This window comes from Sturnira hondurensis, unplaced genomic scaffold (genome assembly GCF_014824575.4).
Source record: "Sturnira hondurensis isolate 20B ecotype Veracruz unplaced genomic scaffold, ASM1482457v3 Scaffold0015509, whole genome shotgun sequence".
NCBI classification, from domain to species: Eukaryota; Metazoa; Chordata; class Mammalia; order Chiroptera; family Phyllostomidae; genus Sturnira; species Sturnira hondurensis.
Window position 1 is genome coordinate 5407911 of NW_028088140.1, and position 20424 is coordinate 5428334.

Sequence of the window (20424 nt, forward strand, 5' to 3'; positions counted from 1 at the left end):
AGGTCACCAGTTCAATTCCCAGTCAGGGTACATGCCTGGGTTGCAAGCCAGGTATCCGGGTGGGCACACGTAAGAGGCAAGCAATCACACATTGATGTTTCTCTCCCTTTCTTTATCTCTCCCTTCCCCTCTTTCTATATGTAAATAAATAAAATCTTTTTTTAGAAAAAGCAAAAATAAGTATAGACTGTGGATAATTTTATGTTGAAAGATCATATATTGGCACTAATTTATAGCTGAAAAAGCAACTGTTAAATTGATATATACATATACATATATATATATATATATATACATTTATAATGTGCTTCAAGTACATATTTTATATAAATTTCCTAACAAATGACAAAAGTTGTACTCAAAATTATTAACTCACACATAAAAATACTAAAGAGCGTTAACAATCAAGTAAAAGAGAAGATTCATACTTCTGAAAAGCACTGGTTTTCCCGGATATTTTAATAAGTTAAAACAGTCATATTTTATAGTTCTATATTATCTAACAACCAGAGTTATTGTGATCATAATGTTTTTTCTTTACATGATGTTCTTTGTGTTATAGCAGATTAAGCAAAAGGCATCCTTTTTTGTTTTTAAGAGAAGCATGAAAAAAAATTTTACAAGTAGAATGAAATCAAACTTGCTTCCTTAGTGGTGGTATAAGACAAGAGTTCTCACCAATAGCAAAAAAAAAGCAAAGTTATATTGCCGAATGTTATTCTAAGCAATTATATGTTACTTTAATTTAATTTTTAAAATGGTGAGGCAAAATTGTCAAAAAGCAGAATGTATATGTGTGTTTACTATTAAATTGGTAATTACAAAAGAAATTTTTGAAAATAATTCTGAAATTTTAACTCTTTGCTATATTTATTATTTTAAAAACTTACCGTAAAATCTTCTAAACAAAGCATATCATTATTTATTAAACAGAACATGATACATATAACTTAACCATCTTTTGATAACTTGCAATCCCCATTAAAAACATAACTTCTGGACCATACTTTAGATGCTAATACAGATCATTGCTGGGCAAGAAAAGGTTACAATAGTAAAAGAGAAAAGCCATGCAGAGGATAGACAAATTAAATCACATAAAAATACTGCTATTTTCACAAACCAACTATTCATCTTTAAACAGTGACATTACACATGTTCATAACATTACACTTCAAAATTATTATGCCATACCTACCGCTTCAGAGCAAGATTAGCCTCCCCTCCATGGCCTGAATCATTACCAGCATCATGAACTGCTTCATAGTGTTTGAAAAGTTCATCAGCAGATCCGAGAGATTTCATACACTGGGGACATATGAAACCCTATAGAAAAAGGCAGAAAAAATATTTCAAAATAGTGTTTAATATTACAAAATAATTATTTGTATATTATGAAATATAGTCAAGTGTCTTATTCACACAATGGTGCCAATAAGTATGTTATAATTTGGTATTAACCCCAAATTCTGGTTTTATACAAAGGTACATCACTGTCTCTTCTGGTTGGAGTTTATAAAATATAAAGAAATCCCTTACAACCACTTTTTAGGTTGAATAACTTAGTGGCTAGAGTATACAATTCTAATCTGAGAAATAAGTTCTAATTTGGAAGACTAGTAGAAAATATATGTCATTGTATCCTCCCTCTCTCTAGATATCCCCATCAATAAAATAATCTCTGCTCCAATCTACTTCATAGGAATGAAAACAATAAAATTAAGAACATGAAGCATTATCATCACTGAATGAGGAAATGGGTAATATAATATATAACTCATAACTACCAGAGTATCTACAATGGTTGAGAAGTAAATTTCTCACTACCCTAATATAAATACTGCAAAAGCCTAAAATTAATATACAGACCCATAGAATAGAAAAAACTTCTAACTAATCCCAGAATTATTAAATGGTTACGGGGTACCCAATCCTGCATGACTATCCCCCCAATGATCTTTTGACAACTCTCTCCATACAGCATGCTTCAACAATACTAAAATAGTGAAGTACCTTTTTTATATATACTTATTTATTTACTTATTATTTTACAATTCATACCCCTTTCACAGCTAAGAAAACAGGGCCACAGAGGTTAACACCTTGCCCAAGAGCACGGAGTGATCAGAGGCAGAGCGGGATTCAGGCCTAGGCTACCCTAGGCTGCCGACTTGCACCCTTACCGATGGGGCACTCTGCCTCTCCTGCCATCATTTCTACTATGGCGGGCAGGGGAGAGGAGAGAGAAGCATTTAGTGGCTACCTGCTCTTGGCCAGGCACTTGACAAACACCTGTATGTTTCAATCTCATTAGAACCCAGTGAAGAATGAGCATCATGGCTCATGTCGGGAACAAGACCAGAGAAGCCTAATCACCTGCCCAGGCCACAGAGCCTAGGAGGGGGTCAAGCTGAAGTCTAAACTTCAACCTGAGTTCTGTTCAGAAGGTTCCCTCCCCAACCCAAAGGGCCCCTCCCCAATCTGCATGGGGATGGGGACCAGGAGGAAGGGAAAGAGGAGAAGAGGGGTAAGGAAACTAGGCTTCAGGGGGTATCGTCAGGCCTGGTAGCTGTCTCAGGCTTCCCAGGGGTCCACAGGAACCTCCAGATCTTTTCCCCACCCTTGCCTGGCATGAGTGGAGGACCAGAAGCAGTTCTGGTGTTCTCTGGGGTAGGGCAACAGCCTCAGGCTTCACTGCAAGGGGCCAGGGGTGAGGTCCTGTGGATCTCCCTTCCTGGACATCTGCTGTCAGCTGCCAGGGACGGGAGGACAGGAGTCGGGGTACGGGTGGGTATTGCTAACCCTCCGTACTCTTCAATGGCACCTCCTGCTCCATGGACTTGGGCAAACAGAAATAAGGCCTGGATGTAGGCACCTCCTCCAGAGGACAAAGGTAGCAACCCAGATTGCTAGGTAGCAGGTCTGGAGAGCACAGGCCAACTCTGAGCCCAGAAATCCAAGGATGGTAAGGGAGCTGCAAAGCACACCAGCTGGGATATAAATGTTGCCTCCTAGGACACAGTTGGTGATGGCACAGCCTCCACCCAGGGCCGTGGCCTGAGTCCCCTCTAACCCAGCCTCTGCTAGCCCCAAGAAAGGGACAAGGTGGGTGGGACCAACTCTGCGGCTAAGGACAAACATGGAGGGGAAGGGAGCAGATGCATGGTGGGAAGGCTAGAGGGGCCTCACTGGAGCAGGCACCACTGGCACAACACAGCCGGGAGTGTGGACAGGAGTGCCCCAGCAGCAGCCACCCCAGGCCATGAAGCCCATGGCGCCATCCTAACAAGCAGGGACTCCTCCTCCATATGACCCTCAGCCATATGGATGTCAGGCCACTGACCAACACATACTCATTCTCCTCTGAGGCACTGTCAGGTTCTGGGCCCAAGGAGTCACAGCTGATGGCAAAGTCCACAGACCAGCCAGAGAATAGCTGGCTGTCCTGGGAAAACAGCCTGTCTGGTTTGCTCAGCTCTGCCCTTGAGCCCCAAATGTCAGAGCTTCTGTCTGCACAACCTGTGGGCACTGGAGACACTGGTGTCTCCTCCATGGGTCTATTGCTGCTCCCGATGGTGGGTGCTACATTAGCAGGCACCTTATTGGGCACCAAGCTTGTGGGAAACCTGTGTTCAGCCACCAAGCAAACCTTGGTACATTCCTTGGGCGGTGCTGTGCCAGCATGTATTGTGTTGATTTGGATGGTGGTAGACTGGTGGGCACATTAGTGGGCATTATACCAGGAGGCTCTGACCTGTTGGGCAAGTTGGAAGGCACTGTGCTGGTAAATGCTGAGTAGACAGGCACCTTGGAGGGTGCTATGCTGGTAGTCACAGAGTTGTGGGCACCCCCACCCCACTGGAGCAGATGGTAGCCTCAGCCTAGTTACCAGCACCCCCTGCAGAGGAGGAAGAGGTGCCAGTGGACAGAGCTGGTACGGGGGGTCCAGGCAAGCAGCTTGCCCTGGGGGTGGAACAGGCCAGGGGCTGGAAGGAGACAGTCGAAGATATAGGCCCATGAGGTGATGTAAGGCTGAAGACCATGACTGCAGTTGGCAAAATGTCTGTGTGGGTACTGCCCAGTTCTGTGTCCTGATCCTCAGGCCCACTGGAGGTCAGAGGGCTCAGGGCTGCCACATCAGAGGAGGGCTCTAGGGGGCCACTGGGCCTCCTCAGGACAGTCTGAACCGGGTATCTGTGAGGCCCTGAACACACCATGGCACTTCCCATTTCTCTGTCTGCGTATACTGCTTTTTCCTCCAACACTATCCTCATTACTACATTCACGTAATACACAACCATAAAGCTTTTCATCTATGCTTCCCTAATGGCTAATGTAGAATTTTGAACATACTATATACTTTCTATTTTGTATATTTATTTTATGAAATGTGAATGAACCTAACAATGCAGAATTTGGTGAAGAAAAAAAAGACAAGATCTAACAGCTTACAGATTATCAAACCTTCCGAGGGAGAGTCTGAACTAAGCAATAAGTACTCTGAACACTAACTATTTACTATTTTTAGTAAAAAACTAAAAAGAAATAAATAAAAATTGTGCTCCTTTGTTGGATATTATGCAAATAGCATATCCTCACTTACCATTCATGTACATCATGTGGCCAAATGAAGGCTCACTGAGTATTGGAGATACTGATATACAGACACAGACATACACCACCAGACAATGCTGTAACACACACATGTGTGAAAAACTGTGGACATGCAGGGGAAGGCATATCCACCTCTGCTTGTGGAAACAGTTAATGCTTTAAAAAATAATGAGATATACATACATACATGCATATACATATATGAATGAGACACTGGAATTAGTTACTATAGAATGAGTAACATTTACTTGTGAGAAGTGAAAGACATTCTAAGCAAATGGAGGAGCATCACCAAAGATGCAGGAAGAGGTGTAACAGAGTCATGCTATGTTTGGGAAACAGAGGTATGTCATGATCAGAGAGCCAGAGTGAAGGGCAGGGGCACAGCAGGTGAAGGAATGCAGTGATCCCCTACAAAACTCCTGAGACTAGCAAAGACAATGTGCCTTTGGACAACAGAATAATGCCATTTGGCCCCAGAGGTATTTGGTACTCAGCACTGTTTTTTGAATGAATGAATGCTCCCAGTTTGTGTGTTAATCTAGCTGGTGTTACACTCTCTTTCTTCCAAACCATCTCATTTCTACTACCATGTTGCATAATGGCTCTACATTACGCTTAATGTGGCCTTCTTGTAACTCTGCCCAGTAACTGTTACACTGTACTAGCTGGAATGCCTTTAGTGCAACAACACATGGACCCTACAATATTCAGCCGTCATGTCTCTTTTATGTCTCAACTTCTGCTAGGACATAGAAGACAAATTATAGAGTATTCCTCAGAGAACCCACACCCTGATGACACTTCAGTCTTCACAATTTGGGCTCTTTGACTATCGTCTCTACTTCCAACGTTTGGCTCTAGGAGACTAAGGACGCCAGAAAGCTAATGCTCGCATGATGGTGTGCCACACATTATCAAAACTTCGAAGTACCACCAGGTTCATAATTCAGAAAGAGCTGATTCACCCCTAAAGATACATTTTAGAAATTCAGTAATATATATTTAATTATGAAATATTCCACCTATGTAAAATTTCCATGTGATTAGAGCTTGCCCATTTAAATAAAACTCCAATTTTGATATATTAATGATAAAAATAAATCTTTCCAAAATACATATATTTCCTCGCCTTCTTAAATAGATGATACTAAACCTTTGCTTGATGTCTCAGAGGCATGAATTATTAATCACTGATTTGGGTGTCATCCACTCTATTAACTGTGGCAAGACCCTTTATAATAACTGTACCACATTTTACAGCTTTTCCTACATTCTGTCTTGCCTTTCAACAATCATTTCTGAAAATTATTTGCATGCTATGTCTAACAATGTTAGTCAGCTACGGATAGGAAGGTTAGATTAAAGAATATCTTATTAAAACAACAATATTTCATTTAGCCCTGGCTGGTGTAGCTCAGTGAATTGAGCACAGGCCTGCGAACCAGAGGATCTCGGTTCGATTCCCAGTCAGGGCACATGGCTGGGTTGCAGGCCAGTTCCCAGCAGGGGACGCACGAGAGGCAACCATACATTGATGCTTCTCTCCCTCTCTCCTTCTCTCCCCCTCTAAAGATAAATAAATAAAAATCTTAATGAAAATAAAAACAACATCACTCATTTAAAAAATAAGTCAAATAGGCTCAGAATGAGTGCCTGAGTGATACTCCATGAATAGAGTACATGATCTTTTTAGCTCAAGGACTTTGTGATACTATTTCTGGATGTTAAGAGACTCCACCTCTATTTATTTTTTCTAAACTATTTTCAAGGGGACTGAGTTTGTTAGGTAGATAACTTCCACCAAAGTGGAAGTTTGTTTGCTACTGTTAGCAAACAAAACACTAAAAATAGCTATATTCATTACCCTTAATCATTCCAAATTCTCACCCACTTAAAAAAAAAAACCCACACACAGTTTACCTAAGATTAAAAACAGTAAGTTCTTTACTCTTATATTCAGTTATCTGCAATCCTTTCTCAGATTCCCTACTGATAAGAACTTAACTTGATACTTACGGTATCCCTGTTATACCAAATGTCCTTTGAATTAAAAAGAAAGTTCTTATCTAAGTGACCCAGGTGAAATTGGCCCTTCCGATTTTGAGAACTACAAATAAGAACAGTTAACCCACACTTCTGAAAGGAAGACAACTAGAAAAATGCTAAGCAGAGTTCCAAGAATCAGTTAGGCCTCTATGTTAGCACTGCTGAGCGAGTTTCACCAACATCCGTTTTTCCTACCACCCCAGAGAATGTCCAGTTTAATTTTTTCCCAGTGAAGTTTTTCCAGTGTCTCCTCAAGATAAATTAGTCATTGCACTCTTTTTGCCAATAAAATCTATCATAGACACTTCGTGGGGTAGAAATCATATTTTACTTTTGTCTCCTTGACCTAGCAAGATACCTGGCAACATGTTACACTATTAATATGTTAAATAAGTGAGTGTTTGGTCAGATCATTTCCTTATATGAGTAACTGCCTCACAGAGAAAAGGTGAGTCTAATATTTTTGTCTTTCCTAATATAAAAATGTTCATTTTTTTGTTAAGATTTATAAAAGAAGGGGAAAAAGCTATGTTTCTCTTTTTTTAGAACACTGCAGTAATTTTCAAAGGCAAGATATATCAGGATCACCAGAGGAACTTTTTTCCAGCCTAAAAATGGACAGACAGCACTTCCCCTCACTGGACCCCACTCCCAGCCTTAGATATGCACCAGTTTCACACACCACTGAGAAACATTTGGGTGTGTGTCATTCTGTCATCTCTCTCAGACCTGGAGAGTCAGAAGAAAGACTGCAGTAGACCCAGGTTCTAATGTCTGTTTTCCCAAGTAAACACAGTAATTACTCACATGCAAAGTCCTCTTTCTGTGTAAGAGCAAAGCATTTTACCGAAAGCATTTTAATACATTCATTACTAAAGCATTACCTATATAATTAAGAGATAGCTTAATTGTTGAAATAAAATATCATTCACATATTTCAAATTTTGTAACAAAATTTATGCCCAGATACTAACTTAAACTTTTATGCTTGTTTACAGATTCACCAAAAGATAGCTGCAAACAGTAAAAGAAACCAAGCCAACTTCCCAGGGGCCTCTTCTTACTGAATTTTCTTTAAAGCATGCATAATTAAAGCAATCAATCCCATATTCCCTCGTAGCATAAAAAGGTACACAACACCAAGCCAAGGAAAAACAAAGCTATTTTGAGCATCCCATAACCAAGCTGCTAAAACAAAATATACAGGACCCACAGTAGCACTGGAGTCATTAAGAAGTTCCTGTCCTCTTGTTTCATTTTCAGCGTGCACTTTCTGGTAATGCTCCGACAAATCAATAGCAGTTATACATCTTTTCATACATAATGGACAGATGAAACCCTGTGAAATAACAACTTTTAGGAAGATTTACATAAAAGTTATTTATAAAATAAAATACAGACAATGAAAACAGACATGACAGGAAAACAATTAGTATTATCTCTTTTTAGAATATGTAAAGGAAAGTTTGGGGTAGTAATTTCATAAAATATGGGAGATCTATACAAAGTAAAGTTGCTAAAATTAATCCCCATCTTATGCTGTAAAGTGCCATTGATTCATTTTTTAAATTATAATAACCTGGTGTTTATTATTAATTGGATTATTATTTTTTTATTTATGACACTTTATCCTTACTTATCTGAGAGCTATTATTAGCAAGTTAACTTTTACTTTACATCAAGAAATGTCTAGTAAGTATATCAAACACCTTTGTGTGATACAATATACTAACCAAAATTTCTTATAATGAAAGAAATTTTTAGTCATATTCCCATAGTCTGAGATACCTTTCTTGCCCACACCCATAATTGCTCCTAGGTGGCCCTTCATTTTACTTTTCTGAGCCAAGTAATACCATTTTAAAACAATCTTTCCAATTCCCTATACCTAACAATATCTGTACTTTAAAACGTGAACTGTTACACTGAGCTATGGTATAGAATTTTGTCAGATAGGAATAGTAGAAGACCAGAGACTAGAAAAATCAACAGTATCGAGGGAAAATTAAACAAAAAATGAGGACTGTGGTGAAGAAAAATAGGTTATAAAGTTATAATGCCATGACTGTGGTTTTTAAAATACATATGGATTTGAGTCTTAACTTATGCTCAACCTATATGAACAAGAAAATCAATTTATTTACTGCCAGTTTCTTCCCTACAAAATGGAGCTGATATTAGTAACTATTCTCCTACAATTATTGTGTAGTACAATACATAAAATGCTTAGTACAGTGCCTAAGACATTGTTAAGTATTTGCTAATACCAACTGTCATTAAATTTATGGTTAAAGAGAAAAGAAAATGAGGGCTGGAAAAGTTAAAGACTGAAAGAAAAGATAGGAAATAAAAAGCCTCAAATACCTGGCTTACTGAGCTGAAGGTTAAGTAGTAAAAATATGATAAGTTTTTGAGAGGATAAGCAGTTATGGTAAAAAAAATGGGAGATAATATTCTTACATTTCAAGTAAAATTATTCTTCCTAATAATAAGGCAGAGAAGGTACTGCCATGGCTCAGTAGCTAGAAAAGAGGTTATAAAGACCACTGGCATTGATAACATTGAGAACTGAGAGACTAGAATGTTCCTTGAGTCACTTATGTCACTTAGGACAAAAGCAAGGAAGGAAACCAGACTGTGAACAAGGTTCCAAAGTGGGAAGCAAGGCAGCGCAGCAGTTAAGAGCTAGGCTTGGCTTTCAATCACGGATTCACGTAATTGAAAAGCTACACTTAGCATATGACCTTCAGTTTCCTCAGCTGTTAATTAAGATAACAATAATAAACTACCTATGGGTCTCATGAGAGTTAAATAACATAATATATGCAAAGTGTTTATCAAAGCACCGATACAAAGAAAACATTAATAAATGTTGACCATCATTAATATCATTATTCCTTTTGTTAATACCCTTAAAGGAGATTAGCCAGAAGATGAAAGTGAGGGACATGAATTCCAATTTTTATTCTTGTTTTTTTAATAATGAAAGGGATATCTTTCAGACAACCACAGTCCCAAGTGCTAGAGCCACAGAACAATACTTCTTTTAAAAAAGGCATCATTGACAAAATACACTTCAAAAGAAGAGCCATAAAAAGAGACACTGAAGGACACTTCAAAATACTCAAGGGAAGAATCCATCAAGAAGACAAACAGTGTAAACATGTATGAACTCAACATAGGAGCAATCAAATACATAAGGAAAATCTTGGAGGACTTCAAGAAAGATATTGACAGCAACACAATTATAGTAGGGGACTTTAACATGTGTATTTTAAGCAAAATACAAATTCTTTCCAAATGCACATGGAACATTTTTAAAGATAGACCACATGATAGGACACAAAACAAGCCTCAACAAATTCAAGAAAATGGAAATCAGATCAAGCATTTTCTCAGACCACAAAGGACTGAAACTAGAAACCAACCTCAAGGAAAAAACTCAAACACACTCAAATTCATGGAGAGTGAATAGCATGCTATTAAACAATGAATGGGTCAAGAATGGGATCAAGGGAGAAATCAAAAAGTTTCTGGAAACAAATGAAAATGAACTCACAACAACCCAAAACTTATGGGACATGGCCAAGGCAGTCCTGAGAGGGAAGTTCATAGCAATACAGGCTTACCTAAAGAAGATAGAAACATTTCAAACAAACAACCTAACCTATATCTACAAGAACTGGAAGAACAACGACAAAGAAAGCCCAGAGCAAGTAGAAGGAAGGAAATAACCAGGATCAGAGCAGAATTATATGCCAAGAAATTTTAAAACCTAGGTGAAATGGACAAATTTCTAGAAAAATAAAATCTTCCAAAACTCAATGAGGAAGAAGCAGAAAGCCTGAACAGACCAATAACACCTGACAAAATCAAAGCATTAATCAAACCACTCCCAGCACACCAAAGCCCTGGACTGGATGGTTTCATAGCAGACTTTTACAAAACATTTAAGGAAGAGGTAACTCCTATCCTGCATAGACTATTCTAAAACATCCAAGAAGAGGGAAGACTCCAAAACTCTCTTATAAAGCCAGTATCATCCTAATCCCAAAACCAGACAAAGATACAATGAAGAAAGAAAACTACAGGCTGATACCGCTGGTGAATATAGATGCAAAATCCTCAACAAAATATTGGCAAACCACACCTAGCAATACATTAAAAAGATCATACACCATAATCAAATAAGATTCATCCCAAGGATGCAAGGATGGTACAATATTTGCAAATCAATAAACATAATACATTACACAAACAAAAGGAAAGACAAAAATCACATGATCATATCAATAGAGGTGGAAAAAAATTTGACAAGGTATAGCACCCATTTATGATAAAAACACTCAGCAAAGTGAGAATAGAGGGAGCATACCTCAACATAATAAAGACCATATATGAAAGACCTATAGCCAACATCATAGTCAGCAGCCAAAAATTGAAAACTTGCCCATTAAGATCAGAAACAAGAGAAGGATGTCGTCCACTTTTACCACTTCTATTCAAAATAACATTGGAAGTCTTAGCCACAGCAGAGAAGAAAAAGAAATAAAAAAACATCCAAATTGGAAAGGAAGAAGTAAAACTGTTATTATCTGCAAATGGCATGATAATATACATAGAAAATCCTATAGACTCCGCCAAAAAAGCTACTCAACCTAATAAATAAATTTGGCAAAACAGCAGGATACAAAGTCAATATCCAGAAATCAAAGGCATTTTTGTATACCAACAATGAAACAGCAGGAGCAGAAATCAAGAAAAATTCCCTTAAGATATAGCAAAAAGAAAAAGAAAATATCTGGGAATAAACCTAACCAAGGAGGTAAAAGACCTGTATGCAGAAAACTACACAACACTGAAGAAAGAAATCAAGGAAGACACAAACAAATGGAAACATATACCGTGTTCATGGATTGGAAGAATTAACATCATCAAAATGTCCATACTACCCAAAGCAATTTATAGATCAACACAATTCCTATTAAAATACTAATGGCATATTTCACAGATATAAAACAAACAATTCAAAAATTTATATGGAGCCATAAACGATCCTGAAGAGCCGCAGCAATTTTGAGAAAGAACAAAGCAGGAGGGATCACAATACCTGATATCAAACTGTATTACAAGACCACTGTAATCAAAACAGCCCGGTACTGGCATAAGAAAAGACACATAGAACAATGGAACAGATTAGACAGCCCAGAAATAACCCCAAATCTCTATGGTTAATTAATATTTGACAAAGGGGTAGAAACATAAAATGGAGTAAAAATAGCCTCTTCAACAAATGGTGTTGGGAGATCTGGACAGCTACGTGCAAAAAAATGAAACTCAACCACCTACTTACACAAAATATAAAAATGAACTCAAGATGGATAAAAGACAAATATAAATCACAATACCATGGAAGTCCTAGAGAAGAACATAGGCAGGAAAATTTTAGATATTCCACACAGCAATATTTTCACCAAAACATCCCCTAGAGCAAGGGACATAAAGGAAAGAATAAACAAATGGGATCTCATCAAAATAAAAAGCTTCTGCACAGATAAAGGAAATAGCACTAAAATGAAAAGAGAAACAATCATATGGGAAAATATATTTGCAAATGATACCAGAGACAGGGTTTGAACTCCTAAATTTATAAAGAACTCATATGACTCCACTCTAGGAAGACTAACAATCCAACTAAAAAATGGGCAAAGAACTTGAACAGACATTTCAAGGAGGACATACAGAGGGCCCAGAAACATATGAAAGGATGCTCAGCATCACTAACATCAGAGAGATACAAAATAAAACCACAACGAGATACCACATCACAACAGCCAGAATGGCCATCATAACCAAATCAATAAACAAGAAGTGCTGGCGAGGTTTTGGAGAAAAGGGAACCCTAGTACATTGCTGGTGGGAATGCAGACTGGTGCAGCCACTGTGGAAAACAGTATGGAATTTCTTTAGAAAACTAAAAATGGAACTGTCTTTTGACCCAGTAATTCCACTGCTGGGCCTATACCCTAAGAATCCTGAAATACCAATTCAAAAGAACCTATGCACCCCAAAGTCCATAGCAACACATTTACAATAGCCAAGTGCTGGAAGCAACCTAAGTGCCCATCAGTAAATAAATGGATCAAAAACTATGGTACATTTACATGATGAAATACTGCACAGCAGAAAGAAAGAAGGAGCTCCTACCCTTCAGGACAACATGTATGGATCTGGAGAGCACTGTGCTAAGTGAAATTAGAGAGACGGCAAAAGACAAATACCACATGATCTCACCTATACGTGGAAATTAATCTATAAAACAAACAAGCAGGCAAAATATAACCAAAGACATTGCAATTAAGAACAAACTGACAGTAACCAGAGGGGAGGTGGGAGAGGATAATGGGGGGAAAGGGGAAAGGTTTGTCAGGAACATGTATAAATGACACATGGACAAAGCTAACAGGGGGTAGGACCGACAGTGGGAAGTGGGAATGGCTGGGGTAGGGGTGAGAGGTAGGGGGAAAAAATGGAGACAACTGTACTTGAACCATTTTTGAAAATTAAAAAAAATTTTAAAGGCATCATTGATTTTTTTTTCTATCACAGCTTTATACCTTTCGCTTTACTGTGGTTTATTTACTGTACATTTTCACATAAAATCATACAATTGTTTATTCAAAAGCAATTACTGAGTATGATTATTATACTCTATCCATTATGCTCTGGGGCTGAGAACACACATATATATGAATTTATTGGTTCTTTCTCTTTAGAGAACCCTAATATACCTATCCCCCCAAAAAACCTATTGGAATGAATAAATGATTTATCCAGGGTGTAAAATAAAAGATAGACATACAAACGTTGACTTCTATATCACAGAAACAAACAACTGGAAAATAAAATTAGAAGCAATACTATTTACACTAGCATGAAAAACACAAATTACCAATAAATACATTTAATAAAAGATATAATACAAGGTCCTGGCTGATGTGGCTCAGTGGATTGAGCACCAGCCTGAGAACCAAAAGGTCTTGGGATTGATTCATGCAGTCAGGACACATGCCTGGTTTTCAGGCCAAGACCCCAGCTGGGGGAGTGTGTAAGGCAACCTATCAATGTTTGTCTCCCACATCGATGTTTCTCTCCCTCTCTTTGTCCCTCACTTCTCGTCTCTAAAAAAGATAAAATTTTCAAAAAAATATATAAGACTTCTACATTGAAAACTGCAAAACAGCCCTGGCTGGTGTAGCTCAGTGGATTGAGTGCAGGCTGCAAACCCAAGGGTCGCCAGTTCGATTCCCAGTCAGGGCACATGCCTGGGTTGCAAGTCAAGTCCCCCAGTGGGGGCCACATGAGAGGCAACCACACATTGATGTTTCCTTCCCTCTGTTTCTCCCTCCCTTCCTCTCTAAATAAATAAATAATTTCTTTGAAAAAGAGTTCTGTTTAAAAAACTGCAAAACAGCTCATAAAATTAAAGAAATAGAATTATACTGTGTGCAAGAATCAGAAGATTCAATATTAAGATGGCCTCTCTCCTCAAATTAATCTATAGATTAAATATAATCCTAATCAAAATCCTAGTAGAACTTTTCTCAAGTATAAATATAGAAATGCGAAGAGCCCTATTATATAAAAGATAAAATATTTGAAAAGAACAACAAAATTGGGAGACTTAAACTATCTGATTTTGAAGAATTACTATGAAACTACAGTAATTAAGACAGTATTGACATAAATATACACACAGACCAATGAAACAGAACAAAGATAATGGAAATGCAGCCACACATATAAGGTCAACTGAATTATCAGAAAAGTGAAAATGTAATTCAATGGGAAAAGGTAACATTTTCAACAAATGGTACTAAAACAACCATATAGGAAAATGTGGTTTCCACATCTATGTGGAAAAAATGAATTTTAAACACTACCTCACACCATAAGAAGTACAAATTGGTATGTACAAAATAGACAGGGGACTATTAAGAACAGTGCAGGAAATGAAGTAGCCAAAGAACTTACATGCATGATCCATGGACATGAACTAAGGGAGGGGACTGCTGGAGGGAATGAGGGTACTCAGTGGAGGGGACAAAGGGGAACAAAATTGGGACAAGTGTAATAACAAATCCAATAAAATATCTCAAAAATAAAAAATAAAAATTAAAGAAATTTTAATAAATCATAGATTTACATGTACAGGCTAAAATGATTTTTTTTAATCAGAGGAAAGCATAACAGAATGTCTTTGCAATCTTGGGGGTACAAAAAAATTCATAGAACTTAAAAAGCATAACCATGAAAAAAAAGGTTGACAAATTGGAGTTAATCCAAATTAAAAATTTCTCCTTGAAAACAAGCTACAGACTGAGAAAATATCCACATCACATATATCTAACTGAGGTGGAAGGCCTAAAATTGAGGCCCAGTATTATATGCTGCCTTGACAAGTAATGAAACAGTCATTTCAGACAATTTACTGTATTTTTCGGACCATAAGACGCACCTAGGTTTTAGAGGAGGAAAATAGAAAAAAAATCTGAAGCAAAAAATATGGTAAAGTATTTAATAACATAACATTTCACCACTGTAAATGTAAACAGAACTCAACAGCAGCATTAACAACCATTATTCCTCCAAAATTTGCAGGGGAGGCGGGGGCTGTGCATCTTACAGTCCAAAAAACACGGTAAGTGTTAAGTTCCCCTTCCCCCTCTGCTCCTGCAGATAAGATCCTCTAGTGAAACCACCCTCTTTTCCACAGGAAACAGGCACAAGGCCTCCTTAGTATCCCTAAGTAGTGTGCTTCAGTGTCCCACCCATCCCTGGAGTTATTCAAACAAGCCAATCACATCCTCCTGTAGGGACCATGGGGCATCTCACTCTCTTGACACAATAAAGCCAGTCTCTCACAGCCCCTGGTTGCTCATTTTGTTCCTCATTTTGTTCCTAAGTTTGATCCTCATGTGGCTCTGTATGGCATGTAACGTCCTCCTCCCCTGGGGTGTGAGTATATGTGACTAATAAACTACTCTTGATTTCATCTGACAAGTTTTAGGTTAATTATGTGTTCAGCCATCCCCATTACCTTCAACAGGGTGAACACAAGGCAATTAATACAATGACAGAGGACTTGGATCCAGAATAAAGAACTTTCACAATTCAACAGTAAAAAAGATAAATCCAATTTTTAAATGGGCAAATTTCTAGTTCCAGACAAAATGGACTAGATGCACTTTTCCCTATTCTTTCTTGCTCAGTAAAAATCCCTAGCTAGTATATATAAAACAAACATCAGAAGACTCTGCAAAGTAAACAGAATAAGGCAGGCCAGCTAAAAATTCAAGACCCAAAGACTGACACAGTGGATTTTTTCTTTTTGCCTCATATAATCTAAACTAGTTACCAGAGAGGCTGGCAACCTAGAAATTCAGTGGGCACTGACAAGAAAGTTCTAAGAAAAACCTGCTCTCTCTAGCCAAAGGACCAGGAAAATGAAAATCAAATTTGGCATCATGTAGAATTTTTTTGAGGTGACATTGGTTAATAGGGTCATATAAATTTCAAGTATACCTTACTATGATACATGACCTGTATATTGTATTATGTGCAATATATAAGTAGGGTATTAGTGAGTAGTTTCATTAGGTGTTAAGGATAGAAGCCAGATTGGAAAGGGATATAGAAAGGAAACACAGACATTTGCTTCTGGCCATACAATATACTAAATAGTCTGAACAACTATCCTGGTAACAACTAAATGATATAAAATATCACTATTACATTACATAATTATACATATTATATATTTCTTATGAACTGAATGTTTCTGTACCCCCAAATTCATGTTGAAATCCTAACCCACAGTGTGATGGTGTTAGGAAGTGGGGCCTTTGGGAGGTGATTAGACCATGAGGGTGGAGAATTCATGAATGGGATTAGTACAGTTATAAAAGAGACCTAAAAGTTCTCTTGCCCCTTCTGCCAGATGAGACAGCCACCTATGAACCAGGAAACAGGCCCTCACCAGACATAAAATTTCCTGGAGTTTTGATCCTGTACTTCTCAAACTCTAGAACTGTGAGAAATAAATGTCTGTTGTTTAAGCAGCTCAGTTTATGGTACTTTTGTTGGAACAGTCCATAATGACTAAGACAATCTTATATACAGTATGTATAATAAAATATAAAACATAACATAAATAAGCAACAAAGCAACCCATTGCTTTATTTCTTAATATTTCTGGAGATCATGATATTCAAATAGATGCTGCAAAGGGCAAAATGTTAAAGCCTAGAGTTAGTTCTAAATGGGAAGCCAGCCTCAGAGTAAAAGGGAAACAAACCTGAGAGAGAGAATAAGAGACTGAAAGAGAGAGAGAAAGATCAAGAGTGACCTGGACGAGTCTATACCTTAGCAATGGCCACATGGGAAAAAGAATTTCTCCTGAAAATTCCTAATCACCAATAACCCTCAATTAGATTAGTTGTTGGAATTTATGTCATTGTGTAGTCTGAAGAATTTTAAGCATAGAACTTAATTTAAGAGAGTCCCAAGTAAGTGGCACCTCTAGAGCAATGCTGATGGGAATAATTTATGACATAGGTAAAAACAAAAGGGAAAGAAGATAAACTGAGAATGTAGGAGAGAATGGATTCCAGTGCACAAGAGAAAGGATTGAAATTTGATAGGAAAAGAAACGTGTCTTATTAAAGTAAGAAAGAGAACACAGGTGCAAGTATAAGTTTGGTGACAGAACATTTCGTCTCAGGATTCCTATTTTCTCATGATATACAAGGTGACTGAGGAAGGTGGGAACAGGACAAGACACATGGGAGATTTGAGGCTAGAGAAGAGATAACAACTATCTCATAAAGTAAGATAATGACCCTAATAAGAAAATACAGCAAGGTTACCAGGCACTACTCATTACCCATTGGAGATCTTTTTGGTCTAACTGAGATCAACAATTATTAATGGATTTCTTTCCAGGGTTAGAGCTATTATAGCTGAGCACTTTAAGTTCATCATATCATGAACACAGTTTGGAATATTTTTCTTAAAGACATTTCCTTAAAAACATGTTCTTAATGAAGCTCATCTGGTACTTTTATTCTGGGTCTCACAATCTTATAAAATATTACAGTTAATACACATATACAAGAAGACAGATGAATGAAAAGACAAATGGTCAGAGAGAAAAAACAGAAGGATGAATGGTTAGAAAGAAAAATATACCCAAAACACACATGAGAGAGACTCACTAACCAAGAGGTGAGGGAGGAGAGAACAGAAAAAAGGGGACTAGGCAGGTGGTACTGCTGGACCCAGAAAGAGGTGACTGTCAGAGCAGAATGTGTGTGATCTCTCAGGGACAGTATTACGAGTGGTCTTATCTTATTCTCTTTCCTTATCTCTTTTCTCTAGAATGTGCAAATATTGTTTCTTTAAAAATAATTATAATAAAGCAATTACTAAGGCTGACCTCAAAAATTTAAGTTATTTCTTTTTTAGACTTATTTGCTTTCTCTGTTAATTTTTAATTATGAAAGGTATAATAAAAGTTCCTATGAAATTTTAAAGATAACCTAATTTTTCATTAGCTCAGCAGTTCATGACAGTAAAAACACATAAATAGATACTTATTAACTGAGAATTCTTCATCAACAGATTTTAAATCTTCATTAAGTTGAAATTACATTAGCATTAAACATATATTAGCAATATTATTTTTCAGTCTTAATATCCATTTCCTCATTCTCACAACTAAGCACCTGTATATATCTACAAGTATGATTCAAAAGTTACATTCCTTTACAAGAGAGACATAATAACTCTTCCTATGAAACTTTAAATTACCAATCATTACTCCAAATATTTGTTATTTCCCCTTAAATTGAATTTTACTATCAAATTATTATTTTTCATACCTCTGAAGAGCTTTCATTGTTGACATCCACTGTGTTAACAGGAGTTGCTGAAGAATCTAAGTCAGAACCTTGAGAGCCAACTCTCCCAGGCGTCTGAAACATAAACAGAAGGGAGAAATCAAAGCATATATTAACAATATATTCATAAAATATTTAATAACCTAAATGGTAATCAGGTCTAGGCTAATACATATGAGGGGTAACCCCTCCAAAAAATCCAAATTATCTTCTGGAGGGCAGGCCCCTTGTAGTACAGGCTTCCCCCAGTTGGTGAGTGTTTTAGGAACCCCATCTGTATCGGTATAACAGCTGGAACTGTTGTGAGAGGCTGCATTCGTTTTTAGTGAGTTTTTTTTAAGACTCTTTCGAGGTGTTTGTCCATTTCATGATGGGTGATTTATAAGTGCACCTGCCCATATCAGGATGGGTGGTCAGCAGTTTTTGACCAAAAATTGCATGACCTCCGTGCTCACCCCAGGTCTCTATTCACCCCATCTCGCCCCAAGTAACTTTTTTCTGTTTCCCTGCGTGAAAAAACTCCTCAAAGGGAAATATTTTGGCAATGAGGAAGAGGTGAAATAAAAAATGGCAGAAGCACTAAAAGACATCAAAATCAATGAGTTTAAAAACTGTTTTGAGCAGTGGGAAAAAGTCTTGATGGGAGTATTGCATCAAATGGAGAATACTTTAAAGATGACTGAAGTTTAAACTATAAGAATAAATGCACATTTTTTATAAATAAATTTCAGGGTTTCTGGGTCACCCCTCACAAGTAGATGTTCTCAATAATAACAAACAGTCCTAGCAGCCATTCTTTACTGAAAACTGACTATATCGGTTGATACAGTTGATATTATAAATAAATTTTTATAAATAAATTTCAGGGTTTCTGGGTCACCCCTCACAAGTAGATGTTCTCAATAATAACAAACAGTCCTAGCAGCCATTCTTTACTGAAAACTGACTGTATCAGTTGATATCAGTTGATATTAGGTATCAGTTGATACCTAATACTGTATCAAGATCTCTTGTGCGCTCTTATTTTTACTTGTTTTAAATTAATAAAAATTTTACTTTTGGATATGGTGCTTTATAGTTTCAACCCACTGTCACAGAATATCTAATTTAATCATAATGACATCTCTGTGAGAGGCAGGAAAAAGGTTATCTCTATAAATGGAAAACAGATTCAAAGCAGCAAAAGGACTTCTCAAGATTTTATTGCACAAAAAAATCAGAAAGAAGCAGGAATAAAATACTGATCTGATTCCTCTTGCATTGCTCTGCCTACTATATCAACTAAACTACAATCATTTGAGAGGTGCTCAAAAGACCAACATAGTTCACATTATCTAGTCACCCATTCACTTACCATCCATACCAGCCATTACCAATCTGCCTCCAATACTTGATATTCCACCACCAAAGATACAGTGTGCAGAGTTAGAGTTCTTTTTCCCCCTGCAGCCTTTATCATCTAACACAATCATTCATTAATATCTAAACGTTACCCTAACAAAACTGAAAATCTATGAAAACATTGAGCAAATACACAGATTCAGAGCACAAGAACTGACTGATAATCTTTATTTTAAAAAATAATTCTATAATTCTCACTTTAAAAAAGAGAGAACCAAGCTAGAACCTAAGTAACTTGCCCAAAATCACATAGCTAAGAAATGGAAAAGAGGATTTTTAGCTCCAGCAGTCTAGCTTTTAATCACTAACTTATTCTGCTTCTCCACTGGAAATATTCACTGAGCTGTACTTCAAGCACTCATGATCCACAACAATTCACTACACATTTGCCTCAATAAAT

General features: G+C 37.3%; 1 protein-coding gene and 1 pseudogene across 2 annotated transcripts in view; both read right to left on the bottom strand.

Moving 5' to 3' along the window:
* EEA1 (early endosome antigen 1) overlaps window positions 1–20424 on the bottom strand; it is a 141675-nt gene that overhangs the window by 89699 nt on the left and 31552 nt on the right. Inside the window, exons 2-4 of one of the 2 annotated variants that reach the window (XM_037064665.1) lie at window positions 18606–18698; window positions 7877–8002; window positions 1199–1326 (exon numbers count right to left, since the gene is read on the bottom strand). In XM_037064665.1, the coding sequence (XP_036920560.1) occupies window positions 1199–1326; window positions 7877–8002; window positions 18606–18698 (347 nt within the window). The remainder of the gene's footprint in view (window positions 1–1198; window positions 1327–7876; window positions 8003–18605; window positions 18699–20424) is intronic. The other variant, XM_037064666.1, reaches the window with a different exon arrangement.
* LOC118999931 (mitochondrial antiviral-signaling protein-like) lies at window positions 2792–4689 on the bottom strand (annotated as a pseudogene).